Below are 19822 nucleotides of genomic sequence, written 5' to 3'. Positions count from 1 at the left end.
AGGGAGAGATTCTTTTTTTTTTAAAGAGAATCACAAAAGCTGGGGAGTGCTTTATAAGCATAATAGGATATTACTGCCAGACCTTGAGCCTTAGGCACCCCCTGGGTTACTTCATAACTTCATTAATAAGGAGGGCTTTTTTATTTTTAAGCACTTACAAAATCTTCAAGCACCAACAGTTAATGGCCTTCTCTTTTTTTCTCCTTATTGTTTGTCATGCCACTGAGCGACTTCATTACCTTATTTTGGGTCCAGAGGGACTTCCTCAACTGGAAATAATTCTGTTTATCTGTTTTATTTTCTATTCCCAATGGTTTCAGGTGGAAGTTTAATTTTTAGCAATACTTCTCTGAAAAAATGAGTAACACTTTTAGAGTCACTTTTATGAGGTTTGAAGAATGAGCAACTGCCATTCTTCTAGTGAAAAACATGATTAAAGCAAAAATGTGAGAGTTTAAGGATGAATCTTCTCTCTCTCAAAGATAGTTGGTAGATGAAATAAGAGAGAACTAGGAGAGTGTTTTTTGTTTGTTTGCTTTGTTTCTAACTTAAAAAAATAAAACAGGTAGCACAAAACAGTCAGAATTATTAGAAAGTAACCTTTCAGTTTTAAAGTCTGCTTCAGGTTGTTCATTGGCCACCTGATACCTTTCTAATATCTAGTCTACAAACAAACAAAGGGGATGTCATTTTACTTCTTCTTGTTTGACTTTCTTATGACCAAATACTTTGTCATGTTTCTGAATTCCTCGGGTTGTCTGCCTATGCAGAACTGCAAATACCTTATGGGACAAATTAGGGAAGTAATTATATGACTTCTGTGGATTTGTGAGGCAATAACTAGCCATAGATAGCAGGAGAGCCATTCTAAAATAACATGCTGTTAGAAAGCAGTTTGGGTATATTTTGAATGCTAATATTTTGAACAAGGTCAAATGAATGATTTAAGGGTACATTATTGTTTTCTCATGAACAGCCAAACATTGAATAAGCTTTGAAGCCTCAATAACCTTATTCTTTCAAACTACCTACTTAAAATGCTATGATTTCCTCTTATACAAAGAGTGGCTCCTGCTTAATTTCAGATCGTGTGGACACCATGAAGTTGGCCTACATTTGGCCTAAGTTCACTAAGTGGCCTGTTGGATCTGAACTGGGTCCTGGGCTATAATATAGAAAGAATTTCCTCCTTTCGTTGTTAAATGAACGTTAGTTCTTGCTTTGGCAATTAAAAAGACATCAAGCCATGGAACCTAAAAAATAAAACTTTTTCTTGTTTTCTTACTTGCATATATCTGTGTGTGTGTGTGTGTGTGTGTGTGTGTGTGTGTGTGTGTGTAGAGAGAGAGAGAGACAGAGAGAGAAACACCAAAAAAGTGTATACACATTTTAAGGAAGGAAAACTATATTAAAAGTGTAACACTCAATATATACCAATAACAAAAGATGACTACAGGTCATATTTGACTTCTGCAATTACAAGAGGTGCTCAAAGTGGTTACCATCAACATCCAGTCAATTCTGATTACGGCGAACTACTGCTTGAGCAATGTTGACCAGTGTCTACTTGTATACATTTTTTTGAAACCTCTGGTATAGTGCCCATTCATTCAGGATTCATTCATCAAGCTCATAGTGAGTGCCTAATATGTGCCCTGCCCTCTCCCATATATGATGGAGATAAAATAGCAAATAAGACATAGTCACTGTCTTCAAGGAACTTAAGAGTCCAGTGAGAACAAAATAAAATGAAACAAAAACACAGCAATATTATGTGACAGGTATACTCAGGATATGTCAAGGTACATTGATAGAACAGTAGAGAAGTAAGTCATCCAGATTTGGGCGGGGAAGGGATCAGGAATGCCTCTGGATCTGAGATCAGTCAAGGCATTGTCAAAGTGGAAAATCTAAGTAGTGCCATGTTTTCAGGCAGATGAGCATTTTCAAAGCCTTTCAGACACAAGAAGAATGGCATTTTGGGAAACTGTATATTAAATAAGGTTGGAATGTAAAGTTCAAGAAGGAAGTTAGGGAGTAAACAGAACAGAGATTGGAGTAAGATGAGGCTGTGAAAGACCTTGCATACCTTGTTAAGTAATTATCCTAAAAGTATACAGAGTCTGAAAGATTTAAGAAAGGATATGGCATGGTCAAACATTTGAGAAAGATACCCTTGCTAAAGAATAGGAGGACAAAAGAGAAAAGAGAGATATTAAGGTATTGTTGGTTATTTAGAAATAAAATGGCCTAGAGAGATATAAAGAATGGAATACATACAGGTGGTAATAATGAGGTAGAAATGGCAGACATGTGTGACTAGATGTAGGGGTGAGGAGGAAGGAGGAGTAGAGGTGATTCTCAGGTTTTGCTTTGGGGAATAATAGTGTGGGCCACTGGAATAGAGAGTAAAGAAGGAAAATCAAGTTTGGGTAGGGAATGATGCTGAGGTCTGAGGTGGAGTTGTTGAGTTTTAGATGCATATGGGACATCCATATGGAAACATCTAGTAGCCAGTTGGCTCAGGGGAGAGGTCTGAGGTAAAGTAAGAGCTTTAGGAATAATCAAAGTATAGCTGGTTGTTGAAATGATTGAAGCAGATCAGTTTACTCAGCTCATGAAAATGAGACACCCCCTCCCCTAAGAGTTTATCATTTAAGAAATAGGTGGAAACATTGGAGCCCTTAAAGGAGACTGAGATGGAGTGTGTAGAGCGGTGGAAGGAGAATTAAGATATACTACTGTCATGGAAGACACAAAGGAAAAATTCTCAAAATGAAGAGAGTGTTAAACAGTGTCAGGGACTTTAAAATGGCAAATAGGGTAAAGATTGAAAAGTGTACACTGTGTTTACCAATACAAAAGGCTTTGGTGCTGCTTTTCAGAACACCTCATGCATGTTAATTATTATCGCTTTGTTCCCTTACTATGGTCTATACCTATAAGCCTCTTTATCCAGGATGGGTAAAATGGACGCAATACAAATCAACCACAGCTGGAAAACCCATGAATCCTCAGGACAGCACATTTTATTAAAATGTCTCTTTTGATTATTCCCACAGTGTGCATGAAATAAGACACATAGCATTCGGTTGGAAGATACATACACCCAGTGCCAAGTTGTACCTCACAACCTATGAGCACAAAGGAAGGTCCTCCTGTTTAGTCCCTCCCTCTCTCCTTCTTTCATTCCTTAAATTATCTTTTAAATATAATCCCTGTCTCAGACAGCTTTATATCTGGTTGAAAAGAAAAGTCTCCACCTATGTTTACTGTTTATTAATAATGCAAGTCATTTTGTGCTTACATGGCAAATGAATGAGCCAGATAGTCACAGCAATAGTTCAGAAAGAAGAAGTTTCATTAAGCATATGAATGGCCAGGAGAATTGGAACTTGAGCTGAGACTTGAAAGATGGGATCAGTGAAGCGGAAGAGGGTAGCCTGAGAGGTGGTAATGAGCCATTGGAGAGGCCGAGGTGTCTGGAGTAGATGGCTGCTGATAGAAGTAGTAGAGTTATCCTAGGGGGATTGGTCAGACTCCACATGGAGAGCTTTGAATGCCAGACTTAGCGGTTTGAATTTTAAATGCTAATAGAAGAAGCTGTGGGCAGTTAATTAGCAATAAATGAAAGCCTGTTGAGAATGACTGGTCTGAGAGTGATTTTCAGGATAGCTGCTGGAAGCAACCTGAAGAAAGTTTGGACTGGGTTAAAGGTGTGCATAGGGTGAACTCTACCTGAGAAAGTTACCAAGGAAGAAACTAAGATCTATAGACTGCATAGAGGAGAGTGGGACAGAGCCAGGAGTGCAGTTTCCAGGCTCTCAGCCTCACATAGAAAGGTGCTGGCTCAGGTAGTAAATGGCCATCAACTGTGATTGGATGGCCATCAACTGTGGCTAATTGGCCGTCAGCTGTAACCAGTGAGCCATTGGCCACTAATATAACTGCCGTGGCTTCGCTAGCAGCAGATGGTGGCTGGCAAGTGCGGATTGCCGTGAGCATGGTGTTGTAGTTAGCAAGGGGTTGGTTGGCAGGCAGAAAAGTGGACGGCAGATTGCAGATGGTGTGGATCCCACTGCCTGTGTGCCCCACTGCCTGTGTGCATCTCACCCACTGCCAGAGAGACTGGGGTACAGGAAGATCCCTGTGGGGGACTGGCGGATGTTTGTTTCCTGTGTCTCCAGCCCAGCCGCCAGCGAGAATATAGTGGTATGACTCCCCTACACCTATGGCTCCGTGGGTGTTCCTTTTTGGCCTCACCGTGTCCTGCGTTCTTATGTGGGGAGCGGGAGCTGAGACCCTGCCTGACACCCTGCATGACAAGGAGTCAGTCAGAGAAGTAACACAGTGTAGGACACTGCAGGAGCAGCAGCTCAATAAAAGGAGCCTTTTATTTGGGGGGGAGACTTCGGTGTTGAGTATTTTGAGTTTGAGTTATTGGTAAGATATCTGGAGATATTTATTGACTTTGCAAGATACCAAACTGTGACCAAAAATGATCATTCACTCGGGGTTATACTCTCTGTATGCTATATTGCTGGCATGGTTGGAGTGGAGATGCTCCTGCTAACTGGCAAACAAATAAAGGCTGAGAAGAATCCACAGGGTTTTCCAATACAAATGGCTTTAGTGTTTGTATCAGTCAGGGTCCTCCAGAGCAACAGAACTGATAGAATAGCGCTTTCTCTCTCTCTCTCTCTCTCTCTCTCTCTCTCTCTCTCTCTCTCTCTCTCTCTCTCTCTCTCTCTCTCTCTCTCTCTCTCATATATATATCTGATTTATTTTAGGGAATTGGCTCATGAAATTTTGGGAGCTGGTAAGTCCAAAATCTGTAGGCAGGCCAGCAGGATGAAAACTGAGACACGGTTTTAATGCTATAGTCTTGAGGCAAAATTACTTCTCTGGGAAACCTCAATATTTGTTCCTAAGGCCTTTGACTGATTGGACAAAGCCTACCCATATTATCAAGGGTAATCTGCTGTACTTGAAGTCAACTGATTATAAATGTTAATCACATTTATAAAATATCTTCACAACAACATCTAGACTAATGTTTGATCAAACCAGGTACCACAGCTTAGTCATATTGACACAAAAGTAGTCATTATGGTAATGTTTTCAAATAAACACCTCTTCTAGCCATACTTCTTCAGATTCCCTCCAAGCATGCAGGGTATACCTCACACTTGTCCTTTCTTGCTGTCTTCTCTTCTCTGGAAATTTTCCCTCCTCCCTCCTCATGCCCTTTCCATGATTCAGCTTTCATACTCCATGTGCTTAGCCTTATAACTTTGGTGGCAATGTGTAAATATACAGTCTTCACTTCACAAACATTCTTCACTATTAATTATTGTAATACATTTAGTTGGAAGCTAGAGATCAAAGCCCTTTCATAAAGATCATTTGGCGCTACAATACTGTGAAGTAGATAGAGTTGTTGTATTGCTCTATTTTATTCATTACCTGTAAGTGGGGCTCAGAGAGGGGAGTGATATACTTGGGCCGCACATGGCTCATAAGAGCATGTGGACAGCACTAAGCTCTAGAATGTTTATGTGTGATCTTTCTGTAGCATAAAAATGCAGACCTCCCAACTATTTAGAGAAAGGCAACAGGAGAGTCTCCTACTTGACAAAGTTGCGGGTGAAACACATTTTAGGAAAACTGGCCTTTGGAATCTATGTTAAATAATGCATTTGGTGATAGCATTTCTGCTGCCCAGAGCTCACATCCAGATTCAGGAAAAGAACAAAAATGGAGCAGCAGGGGCTGGCCGGGGACTGAGGTGAGCATGAGTTAGGAGGCCCAAGGGCTGCAGACCAAGCCAGAGAGCAAGGGGCTTGCTCTTTCTAGTCACACCCCCACTGCGATCTCTCTTCTGCCTGACTTTTGACCAGTCACATCTTACAGTGTTCTGTGGAAGGCGAATAGAGATGGGAAAACTAAGGCATTTACACAAAGTGACTGAATCACCACTTCCTTCTATTAATAAACAGATGAAATCCATATTTGTGTAGCTAACCCACTGAAAAAGAAGGAGAATGTTTGGCAGGCACAGTAGAAACCCAATCTGGAAGCTACAAATTTAAAAACAATTATTTTAAATTTCATATCACAAACTTCCTTTTGGAGGCTTCCATGAGCTACATCTATGTTAGGATATTCTTCTGGGAGTAGAAATTTAAGCACTCCAGAGTTTGTGCGGCCCAGAGCCATGGATTTGATAGGACACATGAAAGCATACTTTAGTCCTGTACTGCAGACATGGTCTTTTGTTCTGATATATAATTTCATTCAACAGTAGTAGACACGCATACTTTGTCTCTTGATTTGCAGTTTTGGGAACAATTTCAAGTTGTTCCCTTCCAGAGCACATTATTAACAACCAATTGGCATACAGTTTCAGTCTTTCTCACAGGTGAGAGTGAAAATTGAAAGAGTGGATTAGAGAGTTCTCTGCAGGCACCCTGGATAATTTATCGCCCTTCTGTTGTAATGGCTGAATGTATATATCTTTCACCATATGTAGCCTTCCATTTAGACTTCTAATCAATGGTAAAGAATAAGAACTGGTTTTTAAAAACCATCCCTTCGAGTGGAATTAATCAGCTTGTGGTTTCCTTTCAGGTACTCTGACCATTATCCAATATGCCCTATATGTCCTCAGACAGGAAATGACCTAACTTCCATTTCCAGTTGTGGGGTTATTTATCCTGATGCCCCCCTCTAAGTCCACCAAACCCTCTATTTTGCATATTAAAGTTAAGCCTCTACTCATTGATGGATTCTTCATGTTCCTCTGGAAATTTGATCTGGCCTTGCAATTACATACAAACTTACTTTGTACATTATGTGGCATGAGTTGAAAAGAAATTATTTTTAAATTCTTGTATTGTTTACCAGTTTAAAAGTTGTGTGAAAGATGAGGATTTATTCCTTCGCTTGACTAGATCCCCTGGGTTTTATTTGTTAAGAATGTTATTTTCCCATGGGCATTCACTGCCCTATTTAGAGGGGAAAATGTTCCCTATTTTATCTTTAGTTTGGTGATGTTAGTAGAGTTTGGGAGGAGAGCATAAAAAAACTGATGGCAACCTCAGATCATTGGAACACTTTGAACAAAATGAAAAATTGCTTGACCTTGTATCAAATATCATAATTTAAAAAAGAACCTCACTATAGAAATTACATATTCCCTATAATATGAAGTTTTCTATGTGCATATAAATAATCAAAACCACAAGGCAAATGAGTTTTGAGGGAAACCACCTCCTATTCATCATTGTGAAAAGGGGAAGCTTTTATTTTGTCACTAAAAAGTGTCATTAAGTAGGCAGTTTCTTTTATTTCATTTCTAGAACTTTCCAGTACTTTCTAGAAACTCTATTAAGTAAAGCACCTCAGTAATTTTCTAGGCTTGTGTTAAAATAAATAGAAAGCTTTCATTCGTGCAAATTATTACTGAAAATTGACCTCTGTGTGGGAACTTCTCTCTGTGTGGGAACTCAGTCTCTTGCCCTAAAGTACAGAGATTACCAAGATGTAACCTACTTTAGTATTTTCAGTGATTTGTAATATCCTTATCATATTGTCAATAAATTGGATGCCATGGATAATACAGGCATTCCCTTTGGGAAGAATTTTGATAACACACAAACGGGGGGGATGGCTTACATTAGAATGTTTCTTGTTTGGGGTCTGGAAGTCAGCATCATTTCAGGTGGGAAATGTTTCCTTGCTATATATATCCTGCTTTTGCTCGCTGACAGTAGCTAGAGCGGTGGCTTACTATTAAAATCAACATGATAAATCTCTTAGACAAAGACATCTTCTCTGTTACATATTTGTTCTCGCCTTGTCTCACTCTGTGCTAGCTAGCCTTCTGAATATATTAGGATACCAAGATCCTAAACTACAGATCTTCAAACTTCTTGCTTTTAAACTATAACCAAAACAAGGTAAAGGTTGTTTGGCTTATCCATTAAAGGCATCATATGAAGCCCAGCAATATAAATATATGTACTTATATAAAACTAGCTCCTTGTCTAACATTCAAATATATATGTTGACAGGAAACTAAATGCCTTCCTAGTGGAATACTAAGTTCTAATATTGGTATTTAAAGTCTTTTAGTTTCTTTTTAACAAGTTTAGAAATGTTGCAAGTTTAACAAGTTTAGAAATCTGTAGCAATTGACTCTTCAGTCAGAATGGCTTATAAATCAAACTTTTCTGCTAAGTAGAAAAAAATGATTTTAAAAAGAGGATCTTTTTCTGAGATTTTTATCTTCAAATCCTGGAAAGCTTCAGAGTACATAAATATGAAAAGTATAAAATTTTAGTTGATGGGAACATTGGAGATTGAGTCCAAGTTTTCTCTTCATTTTTTAAATTAATGAACTAAGAATGGAGCCCAAACAGGAATTTGAAGGAAGACATTGTCAAACTAACATAGAAATACCGTGTTTCCCTGAAAATAAGACCTAGCCGGACAATCATCTCTGATGCATCTTTTGGAGCAAAAATTAATGTAAGACCCAGTCTTATTTTACTATAAGAGTGGGTCTTATATAATATAATATAGGACTGGGTCTTATATTAATTTTTGCTCCAAAAGACGCATTAGAACTGATTGTCCAGCAAGGTCTTATTTTCAGGGAAACATGGTGATGAAAGTGGACATACAGGGTGTGACAATTAAATTTGCTAACTTGTTGCAACGATGTTGCTAACCTTTTTTTGTATCAGAGGGATTATTCATTATGAATTTGTAACAATTGGACAAACAGTTAACCAAGTTTACTATTTGGAAGTGCTGGAAAGGCTGAGTGAAAAAGATGAAAATGACCTGAACTTTTTGCCAACAATTCATGGCTCTTACATCACAACAATGCACCAGCTCACACGACATTTTCTGTGAGGGAGTTTTTAGCCAGTAAACAAATAACTGTATTGGAACACCCTCCCTACTCACCTGATCTGGCCCCCAATGACTTCTTTTCTTACCTGAAGATAAAGGAAATAGTGAAAGAAAGACATTTTGATGACATTCAGGACATCAAGGGTAATATGACGACAGCTCTGATGGCCATTCCAGAAAAAGAGTTCCAAAATTGCTTTGAAGGGTGGACTAGGCACCGATGTTGGAGCATAGCTTCCCAAAGGGAGTACTTCGAAGGTGACCATAGTGATATTCAGCAATGAGGTATGTAGCACTTTTTCTAGGATGAATTTGCAAGCTTAATTGTCAGACCTCGTATAAATAATGGTATATAGTATGTTTTATCTAAATTAATTTATTTCTAAGGGAATATTTTTAAAATGCTCCATATTTTAAAACATTCAATTCATCAAAGTCATCATATCACATCTGTTACAAAGATTCGTCTCTTGCTGAACTACAGCCAACTAATTTTCCAGAAATGACATTTTTCACAGTTTCTTGTGTTCTCATCATCATGACATAAACCACATCAAGCGTATTTCTTGAGTGATGCTCAAGATGAATTAGCCATGTGCATTCTGTTTCTACACATGGAGTTTCAGTTTCTTAAGAAAAATAAGGACTTTCAGATAAAGATGTCTTTCAGGTTTCAGTCAGCCATAAAATTTTACATTTTTGATTTTTAAATACTTGTGTGATTAAGAAATAAAAAAATACCATGAAGGAAATCTATTTCCTACTTTTAAGTGTTATCCTTTAATTACTTTAGTTAAAACTCTACTTTGTTCATCTTTAATTGCTTGTGTTTTCCCTGGATTTAAGTGTAAATAGAGTTAAGAGAAAGTTTGGGGATCTATTTACTATTGAATTGAATTAAAATATTTTAATAATTTAGCATTATTTATAAACTTTCATTTTATTGGTTTGGAGTCAAAGAATCTTATTTAAGCAAAATTAATATTTGTGCACGTGAAAGAATAAAGATGTGTTATTAAATGATATAAGATTGAATATGTATGTTTGTTGAAAAGGATATTGCTGCAAAAACAAATTATGGTTTTTTTCCAACAACGTCTAGAAGAAAATTGATTCTACAGCGTTGTTAAATGGGTTTGATATTTTTCATTATTTACCTGATATGGGCTCTTCATGAAAGGGAAAGAAAAATTTTGAATCCTGGGAAATTTCTACACCAGGAAAAAGGCAGATTAAACTCTGTTCTCTAAGATCAAAAAGCAAAGAGTTACCAAATTTATTGTTTCCTTCAAAAATTTGAAAATCTGAATCATGGTTTGGTTGAATTGACTTCTGTCTTCCGATTGGGACTGCTTTTCGTTGTTCTTGCCTGCAATCGCAATATGGCTGTACAAATAAGGAGACCAGATTCCATTGTACGCAGATTGTTCATGTGGGAATATATGCGAAAGGAACCCGGAACTGCACTACACCTGCCCTCTGACATCAGTGAAAAATCCTCCCTCTTCTTAATGGCAGAACCAGGTCCCTTGACTTCCTTTGTGAATAAGGACAGTACTACATAACTCTCATGTCCTAGTTCATGCCTCATACACCTATACATTCTGTGTGCGTGTGTGCGCATGTGTGCATGTGTGTGAACTGAACTGAAACTTCTTGAATTCTCCTTTCAATGAGAAAAAAAAAATGGCTCAGGTTTGCAGTTTGTCAAAAGCTTTGAAAAGATTGCTTTAGCAGACTTTATTCCTGGAGTTTTGTACCGCCTCTCCACCCCTTTAGGAAGGGCCTGGTGGGATAGACTAATTTACTTCATGTATACCAATTATTAATACAAACGAGTACCTTGGCCTACTTCCTTTCATTTATACAATTTCAGGGATGGTCAGTCAGCCATGCTCCAGGCAAGACATAGAACCATTCATGCATGGGAGCTTGTGCTTTATTCTCTCCCCAGTAGGCTCTGAGCATGCTGTGGCTACGGCCCACCAAAGGGTATCTTTTATCCCTCGGCAGTTATTTCGAATCATTCCGAAAGAACCTGCCGAGCCTCATCAATGGAGGTAATTTAGCTAGTGGCTCTAAAATGCTAAGTTATACTTCCTGTCTCAACTGAGCACATTTATACTATAGAAGAAATGAAATGTATTCAGTATTCTTTTGCAGATTACATTACAGTATCTAATTTAGTCCCAGCATCATTAACTATATAACTACCTGTTAAAATAAATTAAGGTAGTTTACTGTTCAATACAGTTAATTTTATTGCAGTGAGAAAAGAGAACTATAACTAGTTTTCACAATTTGAGCCTTTGTCAAAGGTCTTCCAGTTGCTTGGAAAGAAAAAGCCCAATAAAGTATGGGAATCTGAGAATGCATTAGCTTTTCAGAATTGTTTGTGTGACTATAAATTCCCCTGTTGAAGGGTCCATGCCTTGTGTTTTTCTTGTTCCTCTAACACTACCACAGTGCCTGGAATGTCATAGGTTGGTTGAATAAAAATTCATCTAAGGGTGAATTTTTAAAAAGATCAAAACTTTATTGTATGTGTTTCACTGTCCAAGGTGCAGTATAGCATAATTGTTAAAATGTAGGTTCTGGAATCTGATAGAACTGAATTTATATCTTCATCTTTCCACATACTAGTTGTGTGATCTCGGGCAAGTCCCTTAACCTCTCTCTGTCTCAGTTTCCACAACTGTAAAATGGGCTAATAATGCTACCCATAATGTCCACAAAACAAACAGCACAGTGCCTGGCATATTGTCCCAGCACCATAAGTCTTAGCTGCTCAAGGAGCATATCATTTAATGGGAGAGAGAAGATATCAATAGTTGTAATGTTAGGCAGAATGTAATGAAATAAAAGTAGTGAGAAAACCATCTATGGCTATTCAGAAGAAATCAAGTTTCCATCTGCTGTAGGAAAGCAGGCAAATCTTTTGGAAGAGGTGAATCCCTAAAGCTTGGATGGGATTTTGACAAATGGAATGAATGGTCACCTTAGCAAGAGCAAGGGTGAACCAGGGGAAGAAAGCCTGTAACAATTAGAGGGAAGTCATAGGGCCGAAGGGCTCTCCAGAGTCTGCCAAGGGCTTTGACTGCCAGGTCTAAGCCTTGATTTGGTTAAAATGAGATGTTGTCACCTTTGAAAGAGTGAAAGCGGGGTTTTACAATTTGGTCCGTCCATCCTGCTGGAACTGCCTGAGTGTTCTGAGTGCCATATTTCTTCCTCTGGCATTTCAGTGACACTGTATTTACAAAGCCACTCTAACCCTTAAAGTTTTGTGACTTGGTTAGTATAGTTTCTTTGGCCTTGTTACAGAAAATGTAGGAATGGGTGATTCATATAAATTCTATGGTAGCTCATCTTCGACAATGTCTAAAGACAGTAAGAATCGTAGGAATATTTAGAGTCTTTTAGGCAATGTATTTTGCATGATTATACTTCCAATGATTTTTGAGTCCTTATTGAATAAATATATATAATACTATCTTTATTATTGTTGTACTATGTTTTTGAGACTATGTTTTTACAATTAAGCCTTAAGAAATATAAATGTAATATAGCTAAAATAAATTAAAAACATGTTTTGAAAAACTGTTAAAACAGTAATGGTAAAAACTATAATAATAGATCAACACATCAGATGTGCTAATTGATAAAATCATTGATACAGTTGAACTTATTAAATAAAGTTTAGTGGGACTATCACAAAAGTAATGCAGAAGGAATAACAATTATATCTGACAAAGAAATGGAAACCACTATCCCATATGCCTCCCACCTCCCAAAGCCTCACTTCTTCCCTCCTTAACAGAGTACCGTATTTTTCAGTGTATAATGCACGCTTTTTTGGCCTAAATTTGTGAGGGAAAAATGAGGATGCACATTATACATGTGTAGTACTATTTCTGTATCTATGTACATGTTTTTAATTCTTTTATTTATACTTGTGAGTTAAAAGTGTAACTTGAGAGATTGATAACAATATCCATATGCAAAATAATACCCTGGTGTACGATAATCAGTTTTGTTGAACTTATGATGAACTTGCAACGATGAAGAGCCTTCTGTGATGCTGAAATATTGTAAATTTGTTACCAGTATGTAAAATGTCTTGTACCTTGTATCTGTTCTTGTGTTTTGTAATTATGTGTTCCATAAAATTTCTTGTACCACAACGTTAAAAAAATAAATGCTAAAATTCCTTTATAATACATAAAACAAGTACCTAAATGTAAACAAATAAAAATTAAAATAAAAAAATTGGAAGACTTTTTCCCCCTGAAAGTTTGGGCCCAAAACGTGGGTGTGCATTATAAACAGCAAAATATGGTAGATGCCAGGGTCCATCATTATAATCACGCTCTTGTATACACCTGAAGTCTCCTCTCTCTCTCCCTCTGGTCTGTCCCGGGGAAACCCCAAGCCTAATTACATACAACTCACCCTATACTCTGCACCTGTACCCACGTCCTGAATACAGATGAAGAAAAGTAACCCTGTTAATTGGTTTCATTTTAAATTCAAACACTAATCTCAGGAGGATCCATTCTTTCTGTTTACTTTGGGTTTTGTTGTTTCTTTTTCTAGTTACTTTAGGTGTAGAGTTAGATTGTTTATTTGTGATTTTTCTTGTTTCTTGAGGAAGTCCTACAAAGCTTTGAACTTCCCTTTCAAGACTCTGTGCAGTCCTCATTTAAGTTTCTTTTTGAAATTCTCTTAAATCCTGGCTTATTTAACTCGAGTTTGTTGTTGTTGTTGTTGTTCTTCTTCTTAATTCTTTTCCTCCTCAATTTCCTTTTGGGATATTCTTCCTCTCTTACTCCTGAAATGTTTGTATTTCTGTACCCAGGGGATCTTAACCTGGAGTGAAACATTCACTAGAAAATCCATGGATAGACTTCAGGGTGTGTGTGTGTGTGCGCGCGCGCAAAATGTTAAGTGTTTCATGTGTGTATATTTCTAAGTAGAGCAGCTACAGCTTTTATCTAATTCAAAAGAGTTAAGAATCACTCCTACTTGCTTCTCCTGGGTAATCTCACCCAAGCCCATGGCTTCAACCACCAACATGATGCAAATGACAATAGAACAGTGTTCAAGTCAGACAAATCCATGTTCATATTTCAGTTTCCCCTTTTAGAAACTGTGTGTCTCTGGGAATGTTACCTTACCTCTCTGAAACTGGCTTTGTTCAACTACAAAGTGGGAAAATTGACCCCTAATTTGCAGTTATTGTATCACAAACCTCTTGGTAGTTTTTATGATGCAGCCTCAAATGTCTCGGTCCCTAAAGCACATGAGCTTGTCAGCTTGAAGAGCTGCTCCTTTCTCCCCAATTTTAAAATAGGTTTTTGCTTTTGGGGTTCTGTCTCACTGGAGCAATAAGCATTATGTAGCTCATGAATTATGAATTTATTGGCTCTGCTAACACACATTTATTAACACAAACTGTAAGACAGACAGCTGCAGAGAGTAGTCAGGTCTATTGTTTTGTACAATATTTAGAAAAATGAAATTGGGCACTCATATAAATTAATCATATTGAGAGATGTTTATACATTGGCTTCCAGTATTTATTTGGAGCAATAAAGTAACATACTTATAAAGATGTTGATAAACATTGAAGAAACCAAATTATTCATTATATACAATGCAATAAAAATTGGCAGGATAGTAAAAATTGCCTGTGCATTCTTTTGGAAGGCATGTATTTTTAAAACTATGGAAGCTGATTAGGTGTCTCTTCTCACTTGTATTCCATATGTTTATTGTATCCTGTTAAAATATATGTTTACAAAATTTTTCATTTATTTATACCTTGTTAGCCTTTTCTGATTCCATGCTTGTGGGTGAAAAGACTTGGCTATGTACAGAAGTTCCTCCTTATCTGTGGTTTCACTTTCCACAGTTTCAGTTACCTATGCTCAACTGTGGTCTGAAAATATTAAATGGAACATTCCAGAATAAACAATTCATAAGTTTTAAATTGCCCAGCACTCTGAGTAACGTGATGGTATTTCGAGCCATTCTGCTCTATCCTGCCTGAGACATGAATCATCCCTTTGTCCAGTGTCTCTCCCTCACTCTTACCTCATCACATCGGCATTGCATCATCTCACATCATCACAAGAAGGGTGAGTACAGTACAAAACAATATTTTGAGAGAAGATGAAATATTGCCATTTGCAACAACATGGATGGATCTTGAGATTATGATGCTAAGCGAAATAAGACAGACAGAAAACGTCGAGAACCATATGATTTCACTGATATGTGGTATATAAAACTGAAAGCAACAAAAGAACAAGACAAACAAACAAAAACTCATAGACACAGACAATAGTTTAGTGGTTACCAGAGGGTAAGGGGGTAGACGGGTGGTAGATGAGGGTAAAGGAGACCAAATATATGGTGATGGCAGGAGAACTGACTTGGGATGGTAAACACACAATGTAATATATAGATGATGTATTACAGAATTTTACACTTGAAACCTATGTAACTTTGCTAACCATTGTCACCCCAATAAACTTTAATAAAAATATTTTGAGAGAGAGAGACCACATTCACATAACTTCATTATAACGTATTGTTATAATTGATCTATAGTTATTATTACTGTTATTATATTACATTATTATTACTGTGCCTTATTTAGAAATTAAACTGTATTGTAGGCATATGTATAGGGAAAAACATAGTATGTATAGGGTTCCGTACTACCTGTGGTTTTGGGGGGGTTGTCTCAGAAGATATCTCCTGTAGATAAGGGGGGACTAGTCAATCATGTTTTAGGAGTTTGATAAACATTTATAGCCAAAATCATAAGTTTTTTAAATAACTCCATGAAATAATACAGCTGAATTCCCAAATTAAATATTTTGATTTACAAAACAGCAAAGTTTCCAACAAGCTGCCTAGCAGGGAGCCATGACCTCCTATCATAATTGGTGCTTGCCTCTGGAACTCTCTTGCCCCTTTCTCTACTACTAATCTACCCTTAAAAGTGATATGGGGCATACACAAAAAGTGAATTAAAAACCTTTACTTATTGAACTTTGAAGAAAGTTTTATAAATTTTGCAACATTCTTTCAAGTAATTAAAAAATACCCTGAAATGAGAAAAAGTTGGAAAATGGTATTTGAAATCACTGACATAGATCTTTTTATTTTTTAATTTATTGGGGTGACAATTGTTAGTGAAATTACATAGATTTCAGGTGTACAATTCTGTATTACATCATCTATAAATCCCATTGTGTGCTCACCACCCAGAGTCAGTTCTCCTTCCATCACCATATATTTGATCCCCCTTACCTTCATCTCCCTCCCCCCACCCCCCTTACCCTCTGGTAACCACCAAACTATTGTCTGTGTCTATGAGTTTTTGTTTCTCATTTATTTGTCTTGTTCTTTTGTTGTTTTTGGTTTATATACCACATATCGAAAAAAAAGCAGAGAACCATATGATTTCACTGACATAGATCTTCAAGTGAATGAATCTAGTATGGAAAAAAGTTAACAAGATTCTGTTTAAAAGTTTTCTGCAGTGAATTAGGTATCATGTGATAAATATTTTTATACCAAGACATGGGACTAGTAAAATTTTGAGAAGTATAGAAAACTCTAAATCTAGAAAAAATTACATAATTCCCAAACTCAGAGATAACTATTTTCGTATACTTTCTCTCCCTCCTCCTCTCTCTCTCTCTGTCTCTCTCGTGTTCTCTCTCTCTCCTTTCTTCTTTCTTCTCTTCACATAGGTAGATTTACAAATATGTTTCAGAGTAAATAAATATATATATATATGTAAAATTATATCCTAGAAAATGTATAATCTGTATTTTATATACTATAATATAAAGAAATAATGTATATAAAAATTTCATAATTGGAATAACACTGCATTTTCAGTGTTGAATCATAAGGAAGTAATCAGGGATATAGTCACATGTTTATAAAGAAAGATATAAACATCATTTATAATAGCAAAAATTTGAATTGACCTCAGTGGGACATTAGGTATTCAATAAATTTTAATGTCAGTTAATTCATAAATAACAGTCTTTTTTTTATGTTCTATGTGAGCAATTTTTAATGACAAAAAACACGTATAAAATTCTTTTCTTGTTCCTATTATGAACATTTAATTACAGGAAAGAAAAATATGGTATTGCTTTAGAAAATATAATAATGTTTTTTAATTATTGTGGGAAGGACTTGTTAACCTGTATAAGACTAAATCTTTAAATACAGTTATTTATTTATGAAAGGCAAACATGGAAGAAATCTACCAAGTTTTTAATCAATTTTTATTTTCTTTACGTGAACCCTATAAAACCATTTACATGTTTGTTCTCGCTCTTCTTGTCTCTCAAATTTTAAAAATGAACTCTCCTCCAGGCTTGAGACTATAGCTGTTTATTTTCCTCAAGTTTAGAATATGGCTTCTTATTCTACAGAATGAAAACCATTGAGGCTTAAGTATTTTTCAAAAAAAAATTCTTAAATTGAAATACCCTTATCTAAGTAATATTATGTGACTGTAGCTAAGGTGAAAATTACTAATATCCTGTAGGGTAACACATTAAGCAATATGAATTATGAATAATGTTTATTTCAGTGAAGCATGTGGGAGTCCTTGGAAGTATGAGCAGCTTATACATTGCGAGATTATGCAGTCTTTGCAAAGCCGTTTTTAAATTAATACACATAATCCTTAATGCTTTACTTCAATTGCTCTTCTCTATAGTATACCATTTGCATATTAATTGATTTTTAAGATTTATAGACTTTTTATCTAAATTTGAATTAGTTGAATAAATTGTTGGTATTGGATATATAGCCAACTTTAAGTTGCCATGCTAAATTTTATAGCATTTTATAATTATCAAAGTAATTTGATGTAATAGCCTCATATTAATTGGATATAGGAGCTTAATTAAACTAGAGAGTGATTTTTTTCTTCAGGATAGACTTCTCATGCTTTTTGTTTTGTGCCATGTGTAAAGGACTGAAATCCTGTGAAGCCTCTGTAGTCTTTCCTGCCTCCATTCCATCTCTATTATCTGAATACAATTCCAGTGAGTGGGGAGACTTCCTCTTTGGCATGGATGTGTTTATTGTGCAATGACCAGAATTTAAGAGCCCCCTTTCTAAATTATTGGATTGAGAAACCACATTTTAAAATATAAGCCTATAATGTAAGAATAGTAAACTTTCTAACAATTCTGTAAAAACATTGCAAACCATCTTTGGACCATTCAAAATATTCTCACCTTTCACCCATTCAACAATTGTTTCTGAAACAGCTTGTAACTTGGGCACTGGGATATTGGGCATTAAATGTGAACACATTCACAGTGCAGGGAGAATAGGCAAGATTCCTGCTTCCTGGTGCTGCAAGTGTAGAATGCATGTGTTCCACTTACTGAAACAGATTCTACATCAAACTGTGACTCTTGAGATGTTAAGGATCCCAATGAGGAGATGATTCCATGGTAGGATTCCTATTGCTCCTCCAAACCTCTTGCCACCAGGACAATCCTGTTGCCAGAGTTCCTACGATGTTCTAAAGCTTTACCTGGATGCCACTTCAGGTGCTATTTTCACCTGAGGGAAAAATACTCTTGACATCCAAATGTGTGGATTTGAGATACTTCAAGAGATAATGAAATTAATCAACTTCAAATGCTCTTTTTAGACAGTAAGGGTTCCAAAATGCAAAACATAGAAATTATTGTTTTGAAGTATTTTCTTTCAAGAGAATCAAATAAATCTGAATTGAGGGTAGGTACTAATGGTGGTCGTCAAAGTTGGGTTTCTTAATGAAGAGTTTCTAAGTTATTGAAGTAATTTCTTTCAAATTACCTTAAAGCGGAGGTAGCACCTATTAAAGTTGCATGACCAATACTAATATTCCCTCAAAATTTTGTAAATGAAAGTTTTTTTTTTATTTCAAATTTATCATAGTAACAATATACATGGTTCTGTTATCCTATTCAGTATTTCAAAGTAAGATTGTATTTTGTAAGCGCCAATTTTGTCTGCCTATCTGTACACGTGTTAATGGAAAAACAGCACTTGTCCCATCTGAAAAGGAATGACACAGTGTTATCATACATAAAAATGTATCATGTAGTGAAACTAATTGCCTCAGTCAGGAATCTAAATGACTTTGTCAACTTAGAGAAGAGTGTTAGCACTTTCTGGCAACCATAATTGTGATAACAGTCTAACAAAGAATGGTTAATATTGCTCTTTAATTGCCTAATGTAACAATACATACTCCAGTGATATGTCGTCTCATTTATCATGTTCCATTGTGGTTTACTTGCCTCACAAAACTTTCAACTTGCTTTGAACACTTTTCTGTCAGGCATCAGCTACTGGCTAATTGCTTCCCACCATGCTGTTCTGATTACCACTTTTTAAAGTCAGTTCCTCCTGCTGTTTCTTTTTCTTCACGCTGGTGCCTTAGCTGCCTGGAGGGCATTACATTGAGCTGTTGACTCAGAGCATTGAGCATTCTCTATCTTTACGTGTGTGTTGGTTCCAAACTTCAGTATTTCTGTGATTTAACTATTTCCCTTGGCATGGTTCTTGATTATACTAGATTCAGGTTTTTTGATTTTTTTTTTTTTTTTTAAAGAAACAGTTTGATGATTTGCTTGGGGAAAAGGTCCTTTTCAGGAATTCCATTTTTAAAAATGCATCTTAAGTTGTATTTTGTGAGCCTTAGTCATAATTTATAATTTCTAATTTAGAGTGCATTTTAGAAAACCGAAAGAAATTAGCGTTCACATTTGATTCTTAGTAATATTCCCTATCTATACATTAAAATAGACTAGAAAAATGTCTACTAATGAAGGGAAATCATTGTAGTTCTCAATGAACT

At 36.3% G+C, this 19822-nt stretch overlaps 1 protein-coding gene across 1 annotated transcript in view; it reads left to right on the top strand.

Annotated features, from left to right (window-relative positions):
• COL25A1 (collagen type XXV alpha 1 chain) overlaps window positions 1-19822 on the top strand; it is a 436533-nt gene that overhangs the window by 234891 nt on the left and 181820 nt on the right. The window contains exon 4 of the mRNA XM_081052890.1: window positions 10880-10982. Within this exon, the coding sequence (XP_080909016.1) occupies window positions 10880-10982 (103 nt within the window). The remainder of the gene's footprint in view (window positions 1-10879; window positions 10983-19822) is intronic.

This window comes from Rhinolophus hipposideros, assembly GCF_964194185.1.
Source record: "Rhinolophus hipposideros genome assembly, chromosome: 1".
Classification (NCBI taxonomy): Eukaryota; Metazoa; Chordata; class Mammalia; order Chiroptera; family Rhinolophidae; genus Rhinolophus; species Rhinolophus hipposideros.
Note: the sequence above shows the minus strand (reverse complement) of the source record. Positions and strands in the feature narration are given on the sequence as shown.